Source organism: Branchiostoma belcheri, unplaced genomic scaffold, assembly GCF_001625305.1.
Source record: "Branchiostoma belcheri isolate BF01 breed outbred unplaced genomic scaffold, Haploidv18h27 scaffold5, whole genome shotgun sequence".
Lineage (NCBI taxonomy): Eukaryota > Metazoa > Chordata > Leptocardii > Amphioxiformes > Branchiostomatidae > Branchiostoma > Branchiostoma belcheri.
Genome location: NW_017804131.1, coordinates 1,427,870 through 1,450,964, shown reverse-complemented (window position 1 = coordinate 1,450,964; position 23,095 = coordinate 1,427,870). Strand labels below are relative to the sequence as shown.

The 23,095-nt window shown below is 40.8% G+C and overlaps 3 protein-coding genes across 3 annotated transcripts in view; all 3 read left to right on the top strand.

Moving 5' to 3' along the window:
- LOC109479630 (basement membrane-specific heparan sulfate proteoglycan core protein-like) overlaps positions 1-3,045 on the top strand; it is an 86,520-nt gene extending 83,475 nt beyond the window's left edge. Inside the window, exons 62-69 of the mRNA XM_019781616.1 lie at positions 33-198; positions 454-560; positions 907-1,028; positions 1,401-1,548; positions 1,827-1,999; positions 2,299-2,386; positions 2,761-2,874; positions 3,017-3,045. Of these exons, the coding sequence (XP_019637175.1) occupies positions 33-198; positions 454-560; positions 907-1,028; positions 1,401-1,548; positions 1,827-1,999; positions 2,299-2,386; positions 2,761-2,874; positions 3,017-3,045 (947 nt within the window). The remainder of the gene's footprint in view (positions 1-32; positions 199-453; positions 561-906; positions 1,029-1,400; positions 1,549-1,826; positions 2,000-2,298; positions 2,387-2,760; positions 2,875-3,016) is intronic.
- Positions 3,046-3,292: 247 nt separating this feature from the next.
- Positions 3,293-11,761, top strand: LOC109479985 (basement membrane-specific heparan sulfate proteoglycan core protein-like). Its single transcript, XM_019782065.1, has 13 exons — positions 3,293-3,457; positions 3,656-3,819; positions 4,253-4,406; positions 5,553-5,716; positions 6,101-6,322; positions 6,739-6,878; positions 7,155-7,259; positions 7,631-7,796; positions 8,091-8,383; positions 8,725-8,795; positions 8,964-9,047; positions 9,561-9,664; positions 10,208-11,761. Exons 1-13 carry the CDS (start codon positions 3,336-3,338, stop codon positions 10,384-10,386), a joined length of 1,968 nt encoding a protein of 655 aa, XP_019637624.1. The 5' UTR covers positions 3,293-3,335; the 3' UTR covers positions 10,387-11,761.
- Positions 11,762-12,318: 557 nt separating this feature from the next.
- LOC109480185 (clumping factor A-like) lies at positions 12,319-18,113 on the top strand. The gene is made up of 8 exons (XM_019782349.1): positions 12,319-12,494; positions 13,510-13,601; positions 13,900-14,793; positions 15,108-15,244; positions 15,546-15,716; positions 15,899-15,988; positions 16,507-16,711; positions 17,295-18,113. Exons 2-8 carry the CDS (start codon positions 13,538-13,540, stop codon positions 17,309-17,311), a joined length of 1,578 nt encoding a protein of 525 aa, XP_019637908.1. The 5' UTR covers positions 12,319-12,494; positions 13,510-13,537; the 3' UTR covers positions 17,312-18,113.
- The last annotated feature ends 4,982 nt before the right edge of the window (positions 18,114-23,095 follow it).

The following is a 23,095-nucleotide window of genomic DNA, read 5'->3' as shown; positions in this document are numbered from 1 at the left end:
TTAACCTACAATCCTGCAAATTTTGTTCCCAGCTCAACCAACGATAAAGACGATCTCCCCTAAGGAGTCGATGCGAGAGGCTGGGTCCACGGCTGAGTTTGGCTGTGCAGCTGCAGGCTTCCCTGTCCCCAGGATACAGTGGAGAAAGGAGGGAGAACCACTGCCTGAACAACACGTCATCTTCGGCAATGTTCTCAGGTCAGGATTAGTGCTTTAGCTGATGTGACTTGGTTTAGAGGATATCTGACTGTTCCTGCTTCTTTATGTACTGTTACAGCTGTTACAAATGGGACACTCAGAAAGAAACTTGTTTACTGGTACCTCCCATTCATGTTATTGTTTCTCCCTCTTTGTTTGAAATCTTTGTACAGCTCATTTCGAAAAAAGGTCCTCTTAACATACTAGTTGTTGAAAGCTCTTGCAATATTAATATGTTATCTTGTTACTGGCCAGAATTCCAAATCTTAAGCCAGAGGATGCTGGGACATATGTCTGTGTGGCATCCAACGAACTGGGAACCACTGAAGAGAAAGCCACCTTAAGTGTCGCTGGGGGAGAAGGTAAGACATCTTAGGAACATATTGTTTGCCATTTCGTTTACTCATCCAAAGCCTTAATTCAGTACCAAGGACAGGTACATAGTGTGAAAATAGATCCATTAAAAGGGACAAAGCTTGTGAGATAGTGTGAAAGCAAGTTCAGTACCAAGGACAGGAGCTTGCTAGATATTATGAAAGGAATTACACTGCTACTGGTATATGCACTGGATTATGTACTAGGATGTGCAAGTTAGTGTAGACATAATTTAAGCACTAAGGACAGATACAGGCTAGTTAGTGTAAACTATAGTTTCAGTACAGGAGCTTGTCATTTATTGGCTGTTTATGTGGTTCATGTTGTTTACAGAGGCACCTCCTGCAGTAGAAATCAATCTGAAGACAGCCGTGCAGATGGTGCGCATAGGAGAACGGGTGGAGTTTGACTGTGCAGCATCCGGGGAACCCAGGCCTCTGATAGAGTGGACAAAGGTATTTTCTCTTTCTTTCTTTGTTCCTAGTTGTATGGCAAAACTAAATTCTGCTTTGTCTTGCCCACAAGTTGTGTGTTAACTCGTCTTTGTTTTTAGTGTACATCAGGCCACATGCCTTGTTCCTAGAGTTTTTACAGCCTGAACATAGATTGGAAGTTGATTGCAACAGCTGAAGCCAATTATTAATTTGCTGGTTGCTACCAGTTTTTCCTTCCGCTACGAAATGTACTGGTAAAGAATCATTGCTTGGGAAATAGAAAAGAAATACATTTACATTGTATGTATCAATGCATATCATAAAGTGTTGTTAATGAATTGGATGCACCCATTAGCATGCCAAAGGTTATTAAAAATTTGTCCCTCCTCACAGGTGGATGGGAGACTACCCAGTAATGCTGAGGTGCGAGACGGCATCCTGACCATCCCTGCTGTCAGGCCTGGAGACGAGGGGCGGTACAAGTGCAAGGCCTCCAACCGATTTGGCGCATCTGAGCAGGAAGTGACCCTCAGCCTGGAAGGTAGGACCAAACTTCTCTGTCATTACTGCAAGAAAAAGATGTATATGTAAGATATTTTCTGTATAATCATTACATCTGTATTTGCTACTTACATGTATAAACAGAAAATTATGATCAGGGAATAGGGAATAAGTTTTTAAACGTACAGTAATGTTACTGCATTAGATGGAAGTAAAAACTTAACAATACCAAAATCTCACTACCTTAGTTTACAGCATATTTTGTGCACCCTACTTCCCTGGTACATGTTTTCTAATGTTGCCCCCCTCCCCCCTCAGCTGCACCGACTATGACAGTCAAACCAGAGGTGCGGAATGTGATGCTGGGTTCCACAGCTGTCTTCACCTGTCTGGCCAGTGGTTCCCCGCCACCTGACATCACCTGGAGGAAGGAGAACGGTGACCTACCTGATGACCACATCATCGATAATGGAGTCCTCACAATTCCCTCTGTAAGAAATCCTTAAGGAAGTGATTATATCCATAATTTAGACCCAGAGCAGGGTAGAAAAGATGAAGTTGTCTCTGAATGAAGAGTGAATGAGATGCAAAGTTCATTTGTCACACCCTTAATGTTTTAACTTGAAAACCCTGGAGTACATGTATATCTTTGGCACCGTTTTCTTTTTATTCTGTTTTGTGTCTTTCCGAGTTGGTTCCTTTAGCTAGCAGCATAGGCCTCTGGTACAACCAAACAGCTACACGTATTTTGTTACTGTCATAATTGACTGCATTTTGTGTTACCATACAGATCACCAAGGAAGATGCAGGTGCTTACATCTGTTCAGCCACGAATGATGAAGGAACTGCAGAGTTCCGTGCTATTCTTAATGTTGGAGGTTTGTTTCTGTTTGTCATACACTTTTGCATAAACACTAGCAAAATGTACAATTTCTTGTAATATTTGTGCACTGAACACATTGCTAGGGGCAGCTGTTGTGACAGTACATGTAGGTACATGTAGGCACAAGTGTTACAAGCACTGTTGTTGACTTACATTATGAATGAAGATAACAATTTTTCTAAGATACTAGTATGTTGTCTTGTATTTAAGATGTTTGTGCATAAACTGTCACCACACATTTTTTTAAATCCAAATATGTAGCTTGAAATTAGATATTAATCATAAACTAGACTAAAAGTCTGTTATGCTAAGCAGTAACTGCCATGAGAGCAGTTTCAGTAACAGATTTCTGTCTGTTTTCTCTTCCAGAGCTGATCCCATACTTTACCCAGACTCCCCTGTCCTACATGACCTTCCCCACGCTTCGGGAGGCCTACCTGCAGTTTGACATTGAAGTGTCCTTCAAGCCGGAAAGTACAGAAGGTAAAGGGACAGTCTTTTCCTACCATTTGGGATTGGAATACATGTATATGCTAATTAGGGATTAAGAAGTTTGTTTTGTTTGTGCCTTTTTTTGGCTTTGGTTTTTTAGCCCAAAATCAACAATTAAGGCCGCTTTTCATAGGTCGAGTTAAAGTCAAGAAGGTCAGGTAGAGTTGAAAAGTAAATAAGTCTTGCAAGTTTATCTGATGAAGCAAAATATTTACTATTTTTAGTCTTTGAAAATATTTAACATACACAAAGATGGCATGAACTACAAATGGTTGAAGGTTTAGCACCTGCACGAAGTTTGTACAGTAACTACAGAAGCTGTAGACGGGATGCCTCTGACAAGGTAAAATGATACCTGGTGAAAAGAATCCAGCTCCTCATTAACAAACATTCCACCTTGTTCAGGGTTGATCCTCTATAATGGACAGAAGAACGGCGGTGCCGGGGACTTCATGTCGCTGGGCCTGTCGGAGGGGTACGTGGAGTTCCGCTTTGACGTGGGGTCAGGAGCAGCCGTCATCCGCAGTAAGAACGCCCTGGAGCTGGGCAGGTTCCATACCGTCGTGCTGAAGAGGTATGGCATGGGATTTATCAGTTGTTAATTTTACAAGAAATTATTTACATTGTAACTTTGTGAAGGTTAGACGGAAATATGATTGTAATGTTTAAATCAAATCTATACATCAGATTCTGGTATTTTACATCATTGTGTGATTTCAATGACACTTGATGGTGACTGATACTAAAGGTTTTGTTGTTTTCCTGTGAACAGGAACAGCAGGTTTGGTTCCCTGTCTGTGGACGGCCTCCCGGCAGCTAACGGCACGTCTCAGGGTAACTTCCGTGGTCTGGACCTGATCGAACCCCTGCACGTGGGCGGAGTACCTGACTATGCTGCCATAGCAACAGCCTCAGGGCTGAAATCTGGCTTCATCGGTAAGTTTATCTTTCAAACTGTTGTTCCAAATTTGACTCTTGTTAAAATCTTTTTATACTAACTTACACAATATATGACATGTATTGTCTAAGTTAGTATAAAAAGATTGTGTATTTTTTTCAAATGTCCATCCCTCCACATTTTATACTGTTGGCCAATACCAATACAAATGGTGCATTGTAGTCAGAGACAGCAGATGTTACTACATTTGTTTATTTTGTTGTTCTTAAGTTTTCTGTTCAATTTGAATAATTCTTTGTACCAAATTCATTATCATGGTGTTTGAATACATGTAGGACGCTAGTTTGATTTGCTGGTGTGTTACGCCGAAGGGCGGTTATACTGGCTATACAGATGCAGATACAGAAGGCCTTCTCTGATCATACCTGTAAGTGATTCCTTCACATGAATGTTGTTGTATGTGAATTCCAGGCTGTCTGAGTAGACTGGAGATCAGTGGTGCGAGTGTGAACCTGGCCAGTGATGCCATCAACATTGTGGGTGTGTCTGACTGCCCCACCTGCGCAGATAAACCCTGTAAAAACGGAGGAACCTGTGTGGAGGCGACAACAGAATACGGATTCAGGTCAGCATTGTTAAGAGAAGGAGCACTCAGTGCAGCATTTATGAATATGGGAGTTTAACACACAGTGGACTCAGTCCCTTACTGTGTGGCCCAAGAGCTATAGAAATTTAGATAGACACTGCACAAGACACTGAAAGGTGTGGGGAATGATTTTTTTCCCCTGGAGTCACTAAAAAGAAAGTTAGGATCACCTGATGAACAAGCTTTAGTGAGTCAGACACAATTGTTTGAATGGGATTTGTTTTTGAGTTGAAGTGGCTTTCAGCACCATTACATGTTGACCCGTACCGGTATAACACAATGCTGAAAATAAAGCTCACAGTATGACATATGTATGTGTTATTACATCAAATTTTGACTAGGGACCTTGAGCAGAGTTAAATGGCCTTGTGACTTTGATTAATTAACTACACTGACAATTGATGACGCTGTTTTGTTCACAGAGAAAACCAGGATACAAGAATATCAATCAATAATGATAACAAAGATGTGTGATTTGGGGAAAAGTAATCAATGGAATAGATGGGCCCACCTATTGCAGAGTGAAATGTTATATGATTGTATAATAATTATATTTATGTGCGCAGTCCATAGATTAAAAACTTGCAATGAAATTTAGAGTTAACCCAAAAGCTGTTGCACTATTTACAACACATGTTGGTCCAATGATGTTAAACCCTTAAAGAGTGTAATCCTGCTAAAATGGTAGTTGTAAAGTACATGTATTTACTACAAGGAAGAGTTGTAAACCTGTGCCAATTTTGGTTTCATGTGCAAGATTTCTGTCCAGTGCAGATATCCTAGCCATGTTCTCCGTACTCGCCCATATTTATCTGGATTGTAACAAAGCAGCTTGTTCAATTATTCCATCTTGTACAGCATTGCTGTCATGATTCTTCCTGTGCAGAAATCTTATCCATTTTCATCCAGTCTCACAATCTGTGTTTGTCCATTCATGAATATATCGCAACAAAAAATTTAGGTTACGCAATATACGGTCACAATTTGAAACGATACTGTAAGGGGTATGACACCACTGCACTGCACTTGTATGTCACTGTAACAGTTGTACTTTATTAAATGAAAAATAATCAGTGTTAGCAAACAATGCCCCTTGATGACAACCTCCTCTCTTCTGTCCCACAGATGTGAGTGTCCTGAGGGTTACAGTGGGAGGACATGTGAAGGTGTTGGAGAGAGGTGTTACCCAGGTGCCTGTGGACCAGGTGGCAAGTGTAACAACGATCCTGGCCCCACAGGGTTCACCTGCTCTTGTCCCATCGGCAGAACAGGTGTCAGGTGTGGCACAGGTGAGAATGAAGCACTACCAGTAGAAAAGTCACTTCACCAATACAGTACTTGTTGTTAATTGTACAAATTAAACTTTAAGGTACCTGATCATCTTATGAAGTAAGGACTAAATGCTGTAATGAACTACACAGATGAACTGTTAAAAACTTAGTTCAAACAGAAATAAGCATAAATATAATTTGACAGACAAAGCAGTATTGTGAACTTTCCCATGCATTGTATCATTTTGATTTTATTTATTTGCACATACATATAGTAGAAGCAATTTACAAAACATATATTACAACAGAATAGTAAACCTGCTGGGATAGAGAAGCAGCCATAATTTCTTGCTGTTTACTGTGTTGGGAACTTATATGTGTACAATTTTCTTTTCCCCTAAGGTATTGTGATCGTTGAGCCAGCCTTCAGTGGAACTTCCTTCATCGCCTACCAGACAATGCAGAATGTCCAGCGACAGACTCGTATCACCATGGAGTTCAAGTTAGACAGTCTCACAGACGGACTGCTGCTGTTCAACGGACAGAGACTGGCCGGGTCTGGGGACTTCATCTCACTGGCAGTCAAGGATGGAGCAGTCGAGTTCAGATTTGATAGTGGATCAGGTATGGAGAACATCAGAACTTTCCAGAAATTTGTTTTAGATCTATCAAATTGAATACTGTTAAATCTGTTGAAAAAAAGTGATCACATGTACATAAAGACCTCCTGGACAGTGACCACTTCTTGGTGTTCCCTTAAATAATTTTCCACCAACTTTTGGTGGCTCCTTGGATACATATGTTTCCATCAGCCAGTAATAATTCTGTCTATAATAACCACCTGTCTACATGTACCAGGTTTTATCAGTTCCCTTAGTGGTCATCTTGGGCAGGTTTGACTGTAAATGATATATTGTATTCAATGTATGAAACATTTAACTACAATGTAGGATCAGTAAATTTGAATAAAGACTTATACTAAGAAACTGTAGGTACTATATAACACAGTCTCAATGTCATTTTGTGATCTTTCCACATAGGTCCGGCCATCATTAGGAGTTCTAAGAATGTGAGTTTGGACACCTGGCACACCATCAAGGCTGAGCGAGACCTTAAGGATGGGTCCTTAAGTCTGGACGGGCTGGAGGCCACAAAGGGCCAGTCACCAGGAAGCACTCAGGTACCAATTCCTTGGATTGGTTTGATGTACTTGAACTGTATTAGCAACAAAGATGGATTGGTCAGTCTAGGCTAGGTACATGTAGTCTTCCTCGATCTTTAGTCTGTGTAACACAAGCTCTCACTGTCCAGGGCTTCCTATCAGGGGCCTAAACAGGGGAGGGCTGCTGGAATTCAGGTTTAGTCAGACTAGGAAATACCGAATCTTCTAAAAAAAAACTCCTTTACATCGAATTTAGAGATTATCATTCCCTGACTTCTCTTCTTTTTCTCACAGGGTGTAAACCTGAGGATGCCGCTGCATTTAGGAGGGATGGAGAACTTTGATGACCTTCCTGACAGAGTTGGAGTCAACAAGGGCTTGTTTGGCTGCATTGCTTCTGTGAGTAACCATCCTTTTCTGACTCAGAAGTACATGTACATGTTTATACCCAACAGTCCTTTCATTGTTAGTTTCTCCATGTAGTGAGTAATACATGTACAAATGTAAGATACATACATGACTTTGAAATGTCAAAGATCCTATTGGCAGTGCATTATGCTTTAAAATTTTTTTTTGCTTTAAGTTTAAAAATGTAGTAAAGACATGTGTTTATGCAATTTATTAGCATTACTGACCACATTTCTAGCAGCCAGCTGACAGAAAAAAATATGTACTGTATTAGACTGATTTTTTAGTTTTAATTGGCACAAGTATTCTAATAACATTTTTCAGGAAATATGTGACCTTGCTAACACTGTTAATGACTACAGGTTGAAGTGAACTCTATCTCCCTGGACCTGGTCAATGCCGTACTGGACAGTGCCAACATCCAGGACTGTGGGGAGAGGACGTGTGACCGTGCACCGTGTCAGAACGGAGCCACGTGCATCCAGATGGGAGACAACTACGTCTGCAGATGTTCTCCACAGTTCGAAGGTACTTCTTAGGCCTTCTGAAAACTGATCTAGGTTAGCTAAAATGATCTCGGTTAGCTGATGATGATGTACATGTATGTTAGCTGAAAATGGTCTAGGTTAGCTAAAATGATGTGCGTTAGCTGAAATATTAAATGATCTAGGTTAGCTGAACTGTTTTCCTACATTTGTACATGTAGATGACCATCAGTAGATGTAATACTGCTACAATGTAGCTCTGTAGTCTTTTTGTTGTATCAGGACCAACAACAATGTTCAAAACAAAGGCATAACAGAGACATCTTCATCTTTCCAGGCCGTCATTGTGAGACGGCCCTGAACCCGTGCCAGGTCCTGACGCCGTGTCTGAACGGTGGGAAGTGTGAGCAGCAGGGCAGCGACTACCGCTGCATGTGTCCTCTCGGCTTCAAGGGCAAGGACTGTGAGGAGAAGGTGGAGCTGGCTGACTACACGGCCGCCTTCGACAGGGACGGATACATCGAGCTGCCCAACAAGATCATGGGGAGGGGATATTGGGCGGAGCCTGAGTACATCGAGTTCCACTTCAGAACAACCATGGGGAACGGAGTCATCTTCTGGCAGGGTGTGGTGAGTGGGGACACTACTTGGTCTTGACAATGTGGAAATAATAGCACCTATCATTATTTTGAAAAACAGTGTGAAGATAGAGTATCTATTTCATTGCAAAGTTCAGATGTCCTTTTAGCATGATATCAATATGTGAATGTGCACTTAACAGGCAGCAACAGGTTGAAATATAAGCGATGAAGTCCAGAATTTCTTCATGATTTAATTTAGTATTACGGTATGCTTTTTTCAGAAATGATGTGCAGGTACATTATGGATAACTAGTCTTGCTAAATAAAAAAGTTACATTATTGTGTACTAATAAAGAGTGCTAATTCCTTGTGATGTGTTGCTCTACCCAGGAGGAAGGCAGTACTGGCAGAAATATGGACTTTATCTCCATAGCTGTGAGTGACGGATACCTGGTCTTCAGGTCAGTCAACTAGTATTGATTTTCCTTTAGATATCCCTGAATAATTTTTGTTACAACACTAAGGTGATGATAATCTACTTCCTAAATGGGAAATGCAATATTTAAGACAGCTAAGTGTGACAGGATGCATTTAAGTAGTAAGTAATTTTGTATTCCTCTGTTTTCCAGCTATGAACTGGGCAGTGGACAGGCAAACATCCAATCTGAGCAGAGAATCAATGATGGAGAATGGCACCACGTCAAGACCGTCAGGTTAGTCCTTTTCATTGTTTTGATTATTTCATTTCATAGTTATAGGAGAGTTTCTCATCTGTACCTTCCTTTATTGTTTGCCATCATCTATGAAGATGCAGTAAAAGGTACCAATGTAGCAAGTAAGGATCAGCAGTAAAAGCCTTTGGGTGAATTAAATGAAAAGGAGCCTTGTGGTTATTTAGTATTTCAGCCATGCATTGTTTACATATCTGTCAGATGTTGTATGTTTACATTAATTGATCCCACCAAATCTTTCAGGTTAGATCAATAAATAACAACAACAAACATGTAGTAATTTTATCCAAAGTGCTGTGAACAGATTATGCATATATGCATGACTTTTGTGTTTCTTTTTCATATTAAAGATGTGTCAAGTTGATTGTACGCATACATGTTTTCCTATATTCCTACTGTTGCATCTCCATTGTAAATGGACATAAATCAGTGACATTTGGTCATCAGGAGTTGTGAAGCCCATTCTTACTGTTGTGTCCAATCTGTGCTCTACAGAACTGGTCAGAATGGAGAACTTACAGTAGACGAGGGAAGACCCATCCCAGGGAAGTCAGGTGGCAGCCTGCAGAGTGTAAACGCAAAGGGCAGTGTATACATAGGTATGATCCTTTTTTTTTCAACTCTTATCAACTTTATACAGGTCAGGTGATTGCTATTACAAGTCTGTTTTCTACATTGAAGTTTAAGGTATATGTAAATTAAGACGCCTTAACTAACGTGACAAAAATGTGTTTTCTGTCTGCACTTGAAATTGTACAATTTAGATTTTCCATTGCAATAGTACATATAATGTAGATCCCCTGTTGGGTTGAGATGAATAACTAGTGTCAAAGTAGTCAAAGTAAATTATTTGATTGGGGCTAATGTGTTTTCTTAAAATGTCTGACTTGAAAAATTTAAACTGTTCTCCAACTCAAGAAAAGTGGACTCACCAAATTTTTTTATTAACTCCCTCATTCTTCTTCCATCATCCAATTGCTCAGAACGAGTGACTTAATGCAAGTGTGACATCATGATCAGCAAAGGATAGAATTTTCTTGAGTTGAAGAACAGTGTAATACTTGTCCAGTTGTAGTTCACCAACTCAGATGAAGTTTCATGCTAACATGTCTGACTCCTGCATGTTTGTGCTTATTCCCCAGGTGGTATGCCAGACATTGTCAAACACACAGGCGACAAGTACCAGACAGGGATGGTCGGCTGTGTCTACAACCTCAGGTTACAAAACCGGCCTCCTATAAACCTACTCCTGGACAACATAGGGGGCTCCAACGTCCTACCATGTCCCGCCCAACCCCCTCCGCTACAGGAGCTACCCTAGCACACCTCCTAGCCTTGTTGTATCTAATTTGTCAGTACAAGTTACACCCCCTCCCCTCGAAGAAAACTAGTAAAAATGTAAAAAAAAAGTGTACTTAACACTGGTATATTTAGAGTCACTTTCTTAAAAGAGTAGCAAAAATGGTGGTATATGTTTTTATGTTATATATATAGATACCATGTAGCTGTAGTATTGTAGGTTACATACTTAGAAGAAAATGAACCATGTGAACTCAAAGTGGAAATTTTGTACAGAATGATAGTATATGTAGTTAGTTCTGTTTGTATCGTATTATTACAATCAAAACTGTATCCCTTGCATGTTGGAACAATACAGCACTGAGGTTTTTTAATCCCCTTTTTAAGGTTTTATGTGCTGTTTTTAAACATGTTTTATGTGTAAAAATGTGGTGCTTTTTTTATAATCTACACAGATGTGAGGTTGGCACATTTTCTAGCTACATGGATCTGGTGTGATATATGTATGTAGGCTTCGAATGTGGTGCTAACTTCAGTGGTGCTGCAACCCATAAAAGGCGGTGCAGAAACATGCTATTACATGTATAAGTTTGAAGTTGTCCTGTAAATTGCTATGTTGAGAAATATTACTATGTGAACAGCACTTTACAGGAACATTTTATATACTGTGTTGTTTCTAAGAAATCATCTTACAGTACAACAGATATTTTCTTCTTTTTGATAAACATTAATGTTAACATACATGTTTAGCTGTGTTTTTTTAGACAATCACAGACAATACTAGGTCTACAAATGGTGTAATTTGATTGGATTTTATTTGGTCAGTTCAGGTTTTTTGCTCTAGAGATAGCTTTGACTGCTGTAGTCAGGTTTTATGTGAATATTTTGCAGGTAGGTAGAGAAGGCCTAAAATATCCAGACATACATTTGGATTGTGGTTTATCACTAATATGTAGACGAGTACCTACTGAATTCATATCTACTTGTATATTACGTCTTATGTATTGTGATTTTTTTTTCAAATACCAATATATAAAATTGAGGAAAAACATTTGACAAACTTTAAAATCTTACAACATCCTCTTTCTGGGATACTTTCAAAAATGGTGCAGTACGAAGACAAGAAATGAATGTCTCTTTTCAGCCATGGAGGGTCTTATACTACAGACGATTTTAACTTAGCAGCCATATTGGTTGATGTAGTAACAGTCAAGTGTCACTTCCTAACTTATTGTATTTATGTTTTAAAGATGCTTTCTTCGTGCAAGCAACCCCACACCTCGTATGTACAATCTTGCCCTGTGACAGAATATCTAGCCTGTGTGTTCTTCATACAACAGAAACTAATGAATGGTCACTCTTACCTGAGATGAAGTACATTTTGTTACACTGATTGTCAAAAATAAAAGTGACAATGGTATATTTCACGTTCCTCTGTACTTTGTTTTGAATCATTGATTTGTTCGGACCATGAAGTGTAACAAGGGGATGAGATACTTTTGAAAAGGAAAAGAGATCTAAGGTTAAACATTGAATACTGATATTACCCCCAAAATCAATGACGTGCCATACATAAAATTGATGGCAATAACGTTGTTCTAAAAAGTATCGGAAAAGCTGGCAAAATTCACCATGTAATCCTAATGATATGATAATGGATTTATATATATGATAATGGATTTTTAAATCCATTATCATATCATTATGGATAACATGCTATCTCTCAGAACGCAGCCAAAGTGATCACAAGCCGAAATTTGTTACTCCCCTCATCCAATTTCTAGATGATGTACTCTTAACTCAAGGGAACGATTAAGTGTGGCTAGGATTGAGAGAGAAGGCATGTCGTCAGTGATTATACTGACAGGTTGGTTGGTTGGTTGGTTGGTTATTCAATGATACAAACACTGTTCACGTGAGAAGATCCGGCCTGACTTCACTTCCGCCCTGCTGGCAGATAGATTGTGGAGCGTCTGTAAGTCAGACGTGCTGTGGCACTAGGAGAAACTTCAGGACTCACAGACATTTCTCAATCGAGGTTAGGGACAAAAAAGCACCGCGTTAACATCTTGTGAAATATTCCAACAGATTGGACTGTTCAGATTTTGTTCCGCTCTGGTGATTCAGAAGGTTTGTTTTTATAACCTTATCTCTATGGTATCTTTGGCATGTTGATATGATAAGCACTTAATGCATATAACTTGGCAAGCGTACATAAAAGAATATAGTTCCCTTCTGCAGAAATTTCGAGGACTTGGAAAGGAAGAAATAGCTTTAAACGTTGCTTAAAAGCACAATATGTCTGTACACCCTTCTCCCCATAATTTACATGAGATTTACGTAACGAAATCTGTGTTAACCGAAGTCTCGCCCGGATATCTTTCTAAGTATGTTCAAGGCCGGGTGTGTTCATGTTGTTGGAGAGATAGCAAACATTTCACTACTAGTGAACTACTAGTGAAGACATGTACCTTCTACTTGAAGAAGCAATCCCTTTGTGTAGATTCTGGGCATATAGAGATGGCAGAACTACGCCCTGCCATCGATGGTTTACCTGCTGAACAATTCCACCTTACGTGCGGCTTTTAACGATTTCAACATATCGTTGCTGTTCGTTATCTTGTTATTATCATAACACGAACGCACGCAACATCCGTGTGTATGTTATTGTTTTATACATTGATTCAACCTTAGCGCGGATATGATACGGTTGACGTTTACTACCTGTGTGGCAAGTAGCTCAATGGTTTATACGCGTTTTCCTTGCAGTGTTCGCCAATGTAACTTAGCGTTTTCTTGTATGTACCGTGTCTCCCGCTGATCGCGTCCTCGTACGTTTTCGTACCCCACATGATTGTACGTATACCGTTTGTCCTCTACTAATACAATGTAGATGAACAGTATTCAGGTGCTTGCCGCTGTCAAGAGTTAAAACATAGGAGGTAAAGCATGAAACATCGACCTTTTCAGCACGGATACTATTTACTTGCAGATCCAATCTCTATCGCTAGGGGAAGCCTTTGTATAAGTGAAAGGTAGCTATAGAGCATGTCAAACGTCGATCAATGAATAGATAAATGAATAGTATTTTGAGGAGCAGGTTCTCTTCATCAGGACATGAAGGTACAAAATGACTTTATTTCAGATCCTTTCACATCCGGACTTCAGTAGAAATGTGGTGGAAAAGTGTTCTGTTCATTTCCACCATAGCTGTGGCTATGAGAGGAACACACGGAGGTATGTAAGTCCTCTTTGTCACTTACTAAGTTTGCTTCAGCAACTCCGACAAGAGCAAATAACAGTATTTCTCTGTGACTAGCACTTCAGTGGCCAGGCTTATGCAACTGGTAATTCTAATTGTAATCCGTATTGTGACGTTTTAAATGTAGGTTACTATTCACATCAATGAGAATTTAACGTGTATATTACAACAATTTATCAGCATGTATCATGAACACGAAAACAGAATTCAAAAGGGATCATCTGTTTCATAGTTCTTAAAGGTAGAGTCTGCATGTGTTAATTTATTTTGTAGGATATTTCGGATGTATCGAAAGCCCGTCATTCCCTGGTGACGGGTTTGATAACGACTGCGACCTGCTGGTTGACGAAGAGATCCAGAACGGCATAGACGATGACGGGGACGGGCTGATAGACGAGGACCTCCGACTGTGCATCGCCCCGCAGAACGTCCCGGGAGACTACGCCGACAACGACTGCGACGGGCTGGTCGACGAGGAGATCGAGAACGGCAGGGACGACGACGGGGACGGTTTGATCGACGAGGACCTGAAGCTGTGTATCGAGTCGCCAAGTTTCCCCGGGGACGGCGAGGACAACGACTGTGACGGGCGCGTCGACGAGGAGATCGAGAACGGCGTCGATGACGACGGGGACGGCTTGGTCGACGAAGACGTCAAATTCTGCGTCGCGCCCAGGAACGTCGCGGGAGACAACGCCGACAACGACTGTGACGGTCAGGTTGACGAGGAGATAGAAGACGGCGTGGATAACGACGGGGACGGCTTGATAGACGAGGATCTGTACCTGTGTATCGAGTCTCCCGCCTTTGCAGGTGACGGGGTGGACAACGACTGCGACGGGAGGGTGGACGAAGAGTCCCAGAACGGCGTGGACGACGACGGCGACGGGCGTATCGACGAGGACACCAGCTCGTGCTTCGCGGCGAGGCAGGCTTACGGGGACGGGGTGGACAACGACTGCGACGGCCGCGTGGACGAGGAAGTGCAGAACGGCCGCGATGACGACGGGGACGGCCTGATCGACGAGGACACGTCACGCTGTATCAGGTCTGAACCCCACCCCGATGACGGGCTCGACAACGACTGTGATTACAGGATAGACGAGGAACTTCCGAACGGGCTTGATGACGACAATGACGGCCTGATCGACGAAGATATAGTGTTAGGTAAGAGGCAATAATCTATACCACGAATGCACACTTAGGCCATACTATGTTCTGTTTTCATTTGAGACAAAAATGAAGGAATCGACTCTATCGTATTTAGAAGTAGGTGAAACAAAAGTCAAGTTCCATATAGCAATTTCTGCCACCAACATTATCTCTAACAAAAAAAATGATAATTTAAAATTCTATACAGACGTGGTCATTCCAGGAGCAATATTACCCAACTACGCGGGACCAGCTTAAGCTACAGCCCCCCAAACAGTTCTAATTGCAGCTAAAGACATGTCTGTGTCTGTCCCCCCTTCATTCTTAAGGTCCACCTGGCTGTGAGATGGACTTAGTCTTCCTCCTGGACGGATCCTGGAGTATTGGAGAGGCCGTGTTTGGGGAAATTAAAGAGTATGTCCTGGAAACGATTGACTTCCTGCAGATAGATGACTATAACGTTAGTGTAAGTGCATAAATTTCTCTTTGTTAATTCACATTTTCTGTTTCCACCACGTTTCTAAACGTCTTATTGTAAACATACTATTTTAAATCTCTTTGAAATTTGGAGTCAGCAGATGCCATTTACCCATCCTCTCGATTTTATAGTTGTTTCGTGTTACGCGTAATTTGTGTCAAACCATCCACTTCAAGTGGATGGTTTGGTAATGCGTGTATGGTATCTGATAGATACAGGACACAGTTATAGGAAATGTATATACCTATACGACTTTATGTGCGTCCGCTGACGTGCTCCGACCCCACAGGTTGCCGTGCTGACGTATGGAGGTGACAGTTTCTACGGATGTGTGTCGGGACTGGATCTCCGGATAGGCGGGTACGGGAACCAGACTGAGCTGACGGACTTCATCACAAACAACGTCACCTTTCCCGGCGGTGTCACTCCGACCAGGGAGGCTCTGCACGCCATGCAGAATGTATCGTCTTACTTACTTTACTTTATCCTTCCACTTCCTCACTGCTAGTACCATCGTCGCTGTTTCACGTAGCAAAGAGTCCGATAATAAGTGTACAATTTGTAAATATGTATTTTGTCGTTGTGTCATTGTGTCAAAACGTCAACATAGATTTGGACTCTCACATTCTGTGTTTTTGTCAGATTTCCTACCGAGAGAACATGACGAAGGTAGGAGTGGTCTTCACCGACGGGAGAGCGCAAAGTGCTGCTAACGCTAACGCTGCCTCAAGGGTAAGGAATGCAACGCGTCGTCTTTACGTCATAAAGACAAATTTTGCTCTCTTTCGCCCATGACGATGTGTTCTTTCAGATGCACTCTCTGATGTCTATATTCTGGAAGACAAGAAAATAACGCCAGGTTTACTATTCTAGACAAGCGGTTCATATGCATGTTCTGTGATGCATGTTTTCTAATAGTCCAAGAAGAATGGGCTAAAATATACCTGGCATTGTAGATCTAGATGCCGGCGTCACTGTGGATCATGTCAAATTGAATGTTATACACTACCAAAACATCAGGGCCGATCACCCTTCACTTAACCGCCACGGGGGCCGACATCATCTACCAGATATCTTTGACCCAGTGTTGACATCACACTTCTAAGAAGCCATGTGACAAGCCTCACTGGGTCAGTCTACTGAGGAAGACCAGAGCTAGAGTGACTGGTCGAAAGCTCTAGGTGAGAGAACTTTATTGTGTTGGACCTAAAGTTTTAACTTTAAACACAAGATTTCCTTGTTTTCCCCAGAACGCTACGGACGAACTGTTGGCAGAGGAGGTACAGGAGGCTTCGGACGCTGACTTTCACCTGTACTCTGTGGGGGCGTCCATAGTGGACTCGTTTGTGAGGCCTGACGGACTGAACCTCATCGCTAAAACCGCCGACCATGTCCTCATCTTCAGGAACCACCCGCCAAAATACCTGGCCTTCAGGATCAGGCTGGACAACTGTGGTACGTACATGTACGGAACACCTCGACGTAATTCATTTATCCTAACTCAGTACTATGTATAAAAAATTCTCAGAGTCATACCAAAGACTTAAGAAATGGTACATGCTGCTTTCTCTGCTCAGCACTCAGCATTTGAGAATACATTTGTATACAAGTTACAACACACCACTACCCGTAGACCAGCCCCCTGCTGTAGTGATTGTACTACTGTTTGGCCCAAGGGCTGTTGAATCGAAGATGGGCACCACCCTATGTACCACATGGTGCAGGAAGGACTTTAACTTAACTCTGAAAACCAGCAATACTGCTATATGAAATGTGTCCAAACTTATTGCCTAACATATTCTGCCAATGGTGGTCACATGAAGGACAGATGATGTGCCAGTATCTCAGGTGAAAATATTATGATACATAACGATCTCCACCCTATCGTTGTCATTATCACACACACGTGTACACGAATACAAGATTGTGAACAATTTGTACACAAGTTACAAGTGCGGTTTGTTCTACGTGTATATTCCTAGTGTTTTGCTTTTATCATAATCAACTCCTTTTCTTTTGTCTTCTCTCCATTTACCAGTTGAGGAAGAGGGCTAACAGTTGGAGAAGACGCAGGGCAAACTCAATGGCCACTGACGGGCCAGTGCACTCATGTATCTATCAGTTCTACATCTGGAAGTGATTATTATTGCTGGAGTAAAGGAAACGGCTCTGAATGGTAACATATATCTGGAGGATGTTGTAAGCTGAGGCATGCTGTGTTTAAAGAATTGTCCTGCGAAATTGAAAAAAAAAATACTATATTTTCTACATCCTTCTGGTCTACATTTTCTTCCCAGGAATACACATGAAATAACACACTAGAATTATCCTATTGTCTGACAATGCTGTTAAGCTTAATTACCACTCTGCTTTACAGCATGGCAATGAGATGATTATAGTATGTGTTGTTTGTGTAGTCTAACAGCTGTAGTGTACAATATCTGTCTTGGCTTATAGCACGATTATATAACTAGGCAGATCGCAGAATGTGTTGAGGGAGAGATTCTTGCTAGGGACAAACAACACTGAGACTCTTAAATGATGATGAAATCACAATAGGATGCGTTACTTATGCCACTATCAGTAAACCAGTAGAGAAATTTTGCAAGTGCACTATATCCTTCTCCAGTACTTGATGGTTCAAATACTCTTACTTCGTCTAATGCATTTGCTTTCGATACCACCGACTTCTAACAACAACATAATGACTTTAGACTGCTGAAGTGGATAAAAGAAATTCAGTAAGCTATAAGAATAGTTTTCTCAATATGCTGCTATCACAAGAATTTAACGTAAGTGATTCTTCAATTTCCTGTGAAGAAATTCTTTCATTCTGTCCTATCAATAAAAAAATTCTGAAAAATCTTTTCTTGTATCTGGTCTCCTTTTTAACTTGCTAAATTTCCATCATACAATGTCTTAATTACCACAGATCACCATGTCTTTCAATTGAAATATAGTATTTCAATTGTGGATAGCTATAGTGTTCAGCACCTAGGACAGGTTTACCTGCGTAGGGAAAGTGTTCAGCACCAAGGACAGGTTTGCCTGCGTGGGGAAGGTGTTCAGCACCAAGGACAGGTTTGCGTGTGTGTGGAAGGTGTTTATTGTAGCACGGAATATAAACCGCGAAAATAGATGACTAGGAAAATTAGGCAAGAGTGTTATGTTTCATACTGTGGCCACATAACAGCTTATTCTTGAAAACGTTTACTTGTGATGATAGAAATACTAATTTTAAGGTGCCCTATAGCTGCATTTTTACCCATTTTTTTTTACCGAGATTGACATCAACGTTAGTATCCTTTGTAATTAGATAATCTAATCGTCCTTCTTCGACACATATAAGTGCCTGGCACCAAAACGGGCCGTCATTGGTCGTCATAATTAGATTATCAACTTCACATGCACGGCCGTTCTGCACACCTGTGTAAAAACAAGTTTGGTATGGTCCATTCAAAATGGCGATTTCGTACGACGTCGACGGGAATACGCCGCACTGTGCTGATTTTTCACAACTTTCTGGGTACTTTTAGACGTTTTCGTCGACAGAATGTCTTAGTAAGTGTGAAGCAGAATGTCTGGGAGTTTGTGCTGTGGATTTGCCGTTCTGGTGATGTTTTGAGGAGAAAATGCGGATTTCCTGACCTGGCGAATTTTGGAGAAGACAAAAATGGCGAGACAGTTGGGAAGAGTAACGTTAGCGTGGTATGGAGACGACTTCACTTATTGTTGCAGGTAAACCAGTACATTGTTTGGCTGTCATTATTCCTTAGCAACTAGTACGAACATGTCAACATATTCCATAAGAAATGAACTATTTTCTACGTATTAGGCAGCGACCGTTCTTAATTTTACACGGGCTTCGAAAATTCCATCAAGTTTCCGCGTTTTCAACAAAATTTTCAATGTGTGGTGCGCTTGTAGAGTGTTAAATGTATGTGCATGTCTTTTTAGTCAGTTGTTCAGCGTTTTGAGGTTATATTTGTCAAAAGAACTTCTGCATTGACCAAATCATTTTCTCTCTTTATCTCCACGTGGTTCAAAACACCTGGCCGTGTACATAATTAGTTATTTTTCCCGCCAAAAATGTGCGTAAACAAGATGGCCTCAAAGCTTCAGGGCGCCGAAATGAATACGATACAAAACGGTTGAAACTAGTTAAGTCGAGTTGACCATACTTTGATTCATAATTCGTTCTTCATAATCATTTGCAATGTATCATTTATAATTTAAAAGCTTGTTCGTTTCCTTTTTAGAGTAATTCAGTAAAGAGTAATGACCAAGCCCAAGTATATCTGGTGCATACACTACAGATGACTATGCTTGAAGGTAGCAATTCCTGTTTTCAAAATATTTTGCGCCGAGTTTTTTTGTATTCCACATAAAGTTTAAGTTGAAGGGGGTTGATACATTTTATTGTTGTTTCTATCCCTGTTTTTATGGTCATTAAAAGGTGTGTGTGTGCATTGCTAGTTTTTATTTTGAGACAAATGTCCAACTTATAATGTATGTATGGTTCGGAAGGCTGATGCAGTAGTGAGAACTTCTGTCTGAACCTGAGAAGACAGACTGGACCAGATGATTTGAAGACCCAAGAGAAATATCAGGTGAGAAACATCTGAATTCTGCATTCAACCTATTATTTACTTCATGTTGTTTGAGACAGTGTGTAACATCTAATGTCTGCATAGTTAGGTGGCTGCTGACTGATGCTGTATTGAAGACTTCTGTCTGAACCTGACAAGACAGATAGATAGGACCTGACCAGATGATTTGAAGATTCAAGAGGAATATCAGGTGAGAAAAATCCCAATTCTGCATTTTACCTACAACTATTTGGTCTTATTTGAGACAAGTGTGTAACTTCTACTGTCTGTATAGTTAGGTGGCTGCTGACTGATGCAGTAGTGGTGAATTCTTCATAAACCTGAAAAGAGAAGATTGGACCAGACCAGGTGATTTGAAGACCGACGATGACTCTCAGGTTAGAAAAATCTGAATTCTGCATTCAACCTACTATTTACTTTGTAATTTGAGACAAGTGTATAACTTCTAATGTCTGTAGTTAGGTGGCTGCTGACTGATGTAGTAGTGAAGACTATTGTCTGAACCTGACAAGAGAAGATTGGACCAGATCGGGTGATTTAGAGACACAAGAGCAAGATGACAACAACAACATCCACAGGTGAGACAATGCTTTAGAAGGTCTGTTTGACTCTAGCACTCTTCCCTTACATCTTACACGTCATAGAAATAACACACATGTAGCAAAACATCTTTCACATTAATTTTGTGTTCCCTTACTTGAATAAATGTCTGGTATATAAGCACTTGTCTACATTTCTAGAAAGAGGCAAAGTACAAGGTCACAAGAGTGCATCTTTACCTGGTAGCTAGTTGTCCATTCATACCTGGCATCAATTGTTCTTTTATAATTAGGGTCAGCAGTCCTGATGTTCCTGTCCAAACCAGGCCTCAGCCAACCAGCTGACTTAAAGTTAAAGACAGACCAAAGTGAAGAGATTGTATACAGGTGAGACAATGCTTAACAACGTTTTCTATGTGAACATATCCAAGCAAAGAGGTTGTATGATTGAAGGATTTTATCTATTTTATCTTTTATGGTCACTCAATGTTGCCTGGAATTTTTTTGGGAGCATCACACTAATTATTCATCATATCATTTAGGTGTGTCCTGATGTTCCTGTCCTGACGTCCCTGTCCTGACGTCCCTGTCCTGAGTGGGAGAAACATGTGATGATGGACAACTTCTGTCAACACCAGACCAAATGATGTCTTGGCAAACCTGTTGACTTGAAGACACAGTGAAGAATTTGTACAGGTGAAAGAATGCTTTACAACTTAAAACCTTTTTCTGATTTGTTACAAACCCTGAGACATAACAAACAACCAGTAATGTGTTTAAAAAACACCTTTCCATAGCCAAACACTTTCTACATCTATTAAAGCATTATGATTACCGTTATCTTTGATGGTTAGTCAGTGTTATCTAAGATGTTTTTGCATCATACTACAGTAATTATCCTTTCATTCTTAGTTATGCGTTTCTTGACGTTCCTGTCCTGACTGGGAGAAACCTGTGAGGATGGTTGACTTCTGTATAAACCAGACCAGACCAGATCAGGAGTTTGTACCTGTCCATGCAGGTGAGACAATACTTAAAAACTTGAATTTTTCATTCCTCTTGGATGTATTATGAACTGTGGGATAACATGCTGCCAGTAACAGTTACTAAACACTTTTAAAAACCTAAATTTTTGTACATGTATTCAAGCAACTTTTACAACTTACATGACTTATTCCTGTCCTCACATGTACTAGTATGTTAAGAACTCTGACGTGCGAAATGCTACAAGTACATTGTAACATGTTTTTAAAAAAGCAGTTTTGTGGAGCCTATCTCCTTCAAAGTCTATTCAATGAATGGGATAGTTGAATTGCATGATGTTTTTCCATCACACTTATTATTCTTTCATATTGTTAGGTGTGTCCTGAGGGTCGACTGTCTGCTCTGGGAGAAACCAGTTGACTTGAAGATGCAGATGGAAGTGAAGACAGCGGGCACAGTTGTGAGTATAGTTCATTTGTTCAGCAACATACCCATGCTAATACATTTCTATCGTATAATCCACTTGTCCAGTCACTAAAGCTTGCACTGCTTCTAATTACACAGTATGTCACACTTTTCTGGACTCCTTTTCACATCTTCAAACAATTAGTCCTACAAAATTGTTCCTCTGTCTTCAAGTTGTGGACCCGAAGACCGGATTGCAGCTGAGGAGGAAGAACCAGACTTTGTAGGCAGGGCTGGATGAAAGAAGATGGGGAGGTGTGAGTATGGTTTCTTTGTGAACACGAGACAACACTCCACATGCACACACTTGCACTCACTTGCACTCACATTTCTCTTTTTTCATTTAACGTTTATTGTAGCCGGCGACTTCAATTTCATGTTAAGCAACACTGAAAAATTCTTCATATTGTATGGTTGAATGCCAAATTGCCCCTAAATTGTTGCTTCAGACCGTTACACTTAAATTCTCCCACCGAAAAACTTCACATCTAAGTCAGCTTTATGAATTCCATGTTGTTATCCTCTTCATATTGTATGCATCCCAAATTGCACCCAAAATTGTCGCTTTGGACCTGTACACTTAAATTCTCTCGCCGAAAAACTTTGAATCTTAGCCGGCCGCATGAATTCCTTAGACATCCTCTTCATATTGTATGCATCCCAAATTACCCCCAAAATTGTCGCTTTGGACCTTTACACTTAAATTCTCCCACCAAAAATCTTGGTATTACAGCCGGCTGCATTGTTGTCGTCGCCCCCAGACTTGTTACTTTAGACCTTTCTTTACACTTAAATTCTCCCGCCAAAAAAAACTAATTGGCACCCTCACCTGGTTAATTAATTGGATTAAGTTTTCCCGCCAAAAACTTAGTATATAGAGCACTCTAACCTTGAACTTGTGCCCCCCTCCCCACTCTTCCTGCCCACCTCCCACACTTCTTCAACAACTCAGAGTATGTCAGTTACACTGTTCTCGGACTTCTTCGCACATGAAGCCACCACACTCTGCTACACATTAACATTTGGTTGATCGAGTGCAGTTTTTCCACCACTTAGACTTTAGAATAATCTCTCGCTCTCCTGGTTGGTCAATGCACTAAGTGTACTCCCCGGGGGATGTCTTTTCGGAGACATTGATGCTTCGACACATCAGTATGCCAGTGCAATTGAACTGACCAGGAGAGCCGGAGATTATTCTTAAGTCTAACGTGGTGGAAAAAACTGCACTCGATCAACCAAGT

What these genes read in the sequence shown, in the direction of transcription:
- LOC109479985 (XM_019782065.1), top strand. Translation starts at nt 3,336, where the DNA reads ATGTCGCTGGGCCTGTCGGAGGGGTACGTGGAGTTCCGCTTTGACGTG. An exon ending in ATGTTCTCCACAGTTCGAAG is followed by an intron (nt 7,797 to 8,090) that starts GTACTTCTTAGG and finishes TCATCTTTCCAG; the next exon opens with GCCGTCATTGTGAGACGGCC. An exon ending in AAAGGGCAGTGTATACATAG is followed by an intron (nt 9,665 to 10,207) that starts GTATGATCCTTT and finishes CTTATTCCCCAG; the next exon opens with GTGGTATGCCAGACATTGTC.
- LOC109480185 (XM_019782349.1), top strand. Translation starts at nt 13,538, where the DNA reads ATGTGGTGGAAAAGTGTTCTGTTCATTTCCACCATAGCTGTGGCTATG. An exon ending in TATGAGAGGAACACACGGAG is followed by an intron (nt 13,602 to 13,899) that starts GTATGTAAGTCC and finishes TTTATTTTGTAG; the next exon opens with GATATTTCGGATGTATCGAA. An exon ending in CTCTGCACGCCATGCAGAAT is followed by an intron (nt 15,717 to 15,898) that starts GTATCGTCTTAC and finishes TGTTTTTGTCAG; the next exon opens with ATTTCCTACCGAGAGAACAT.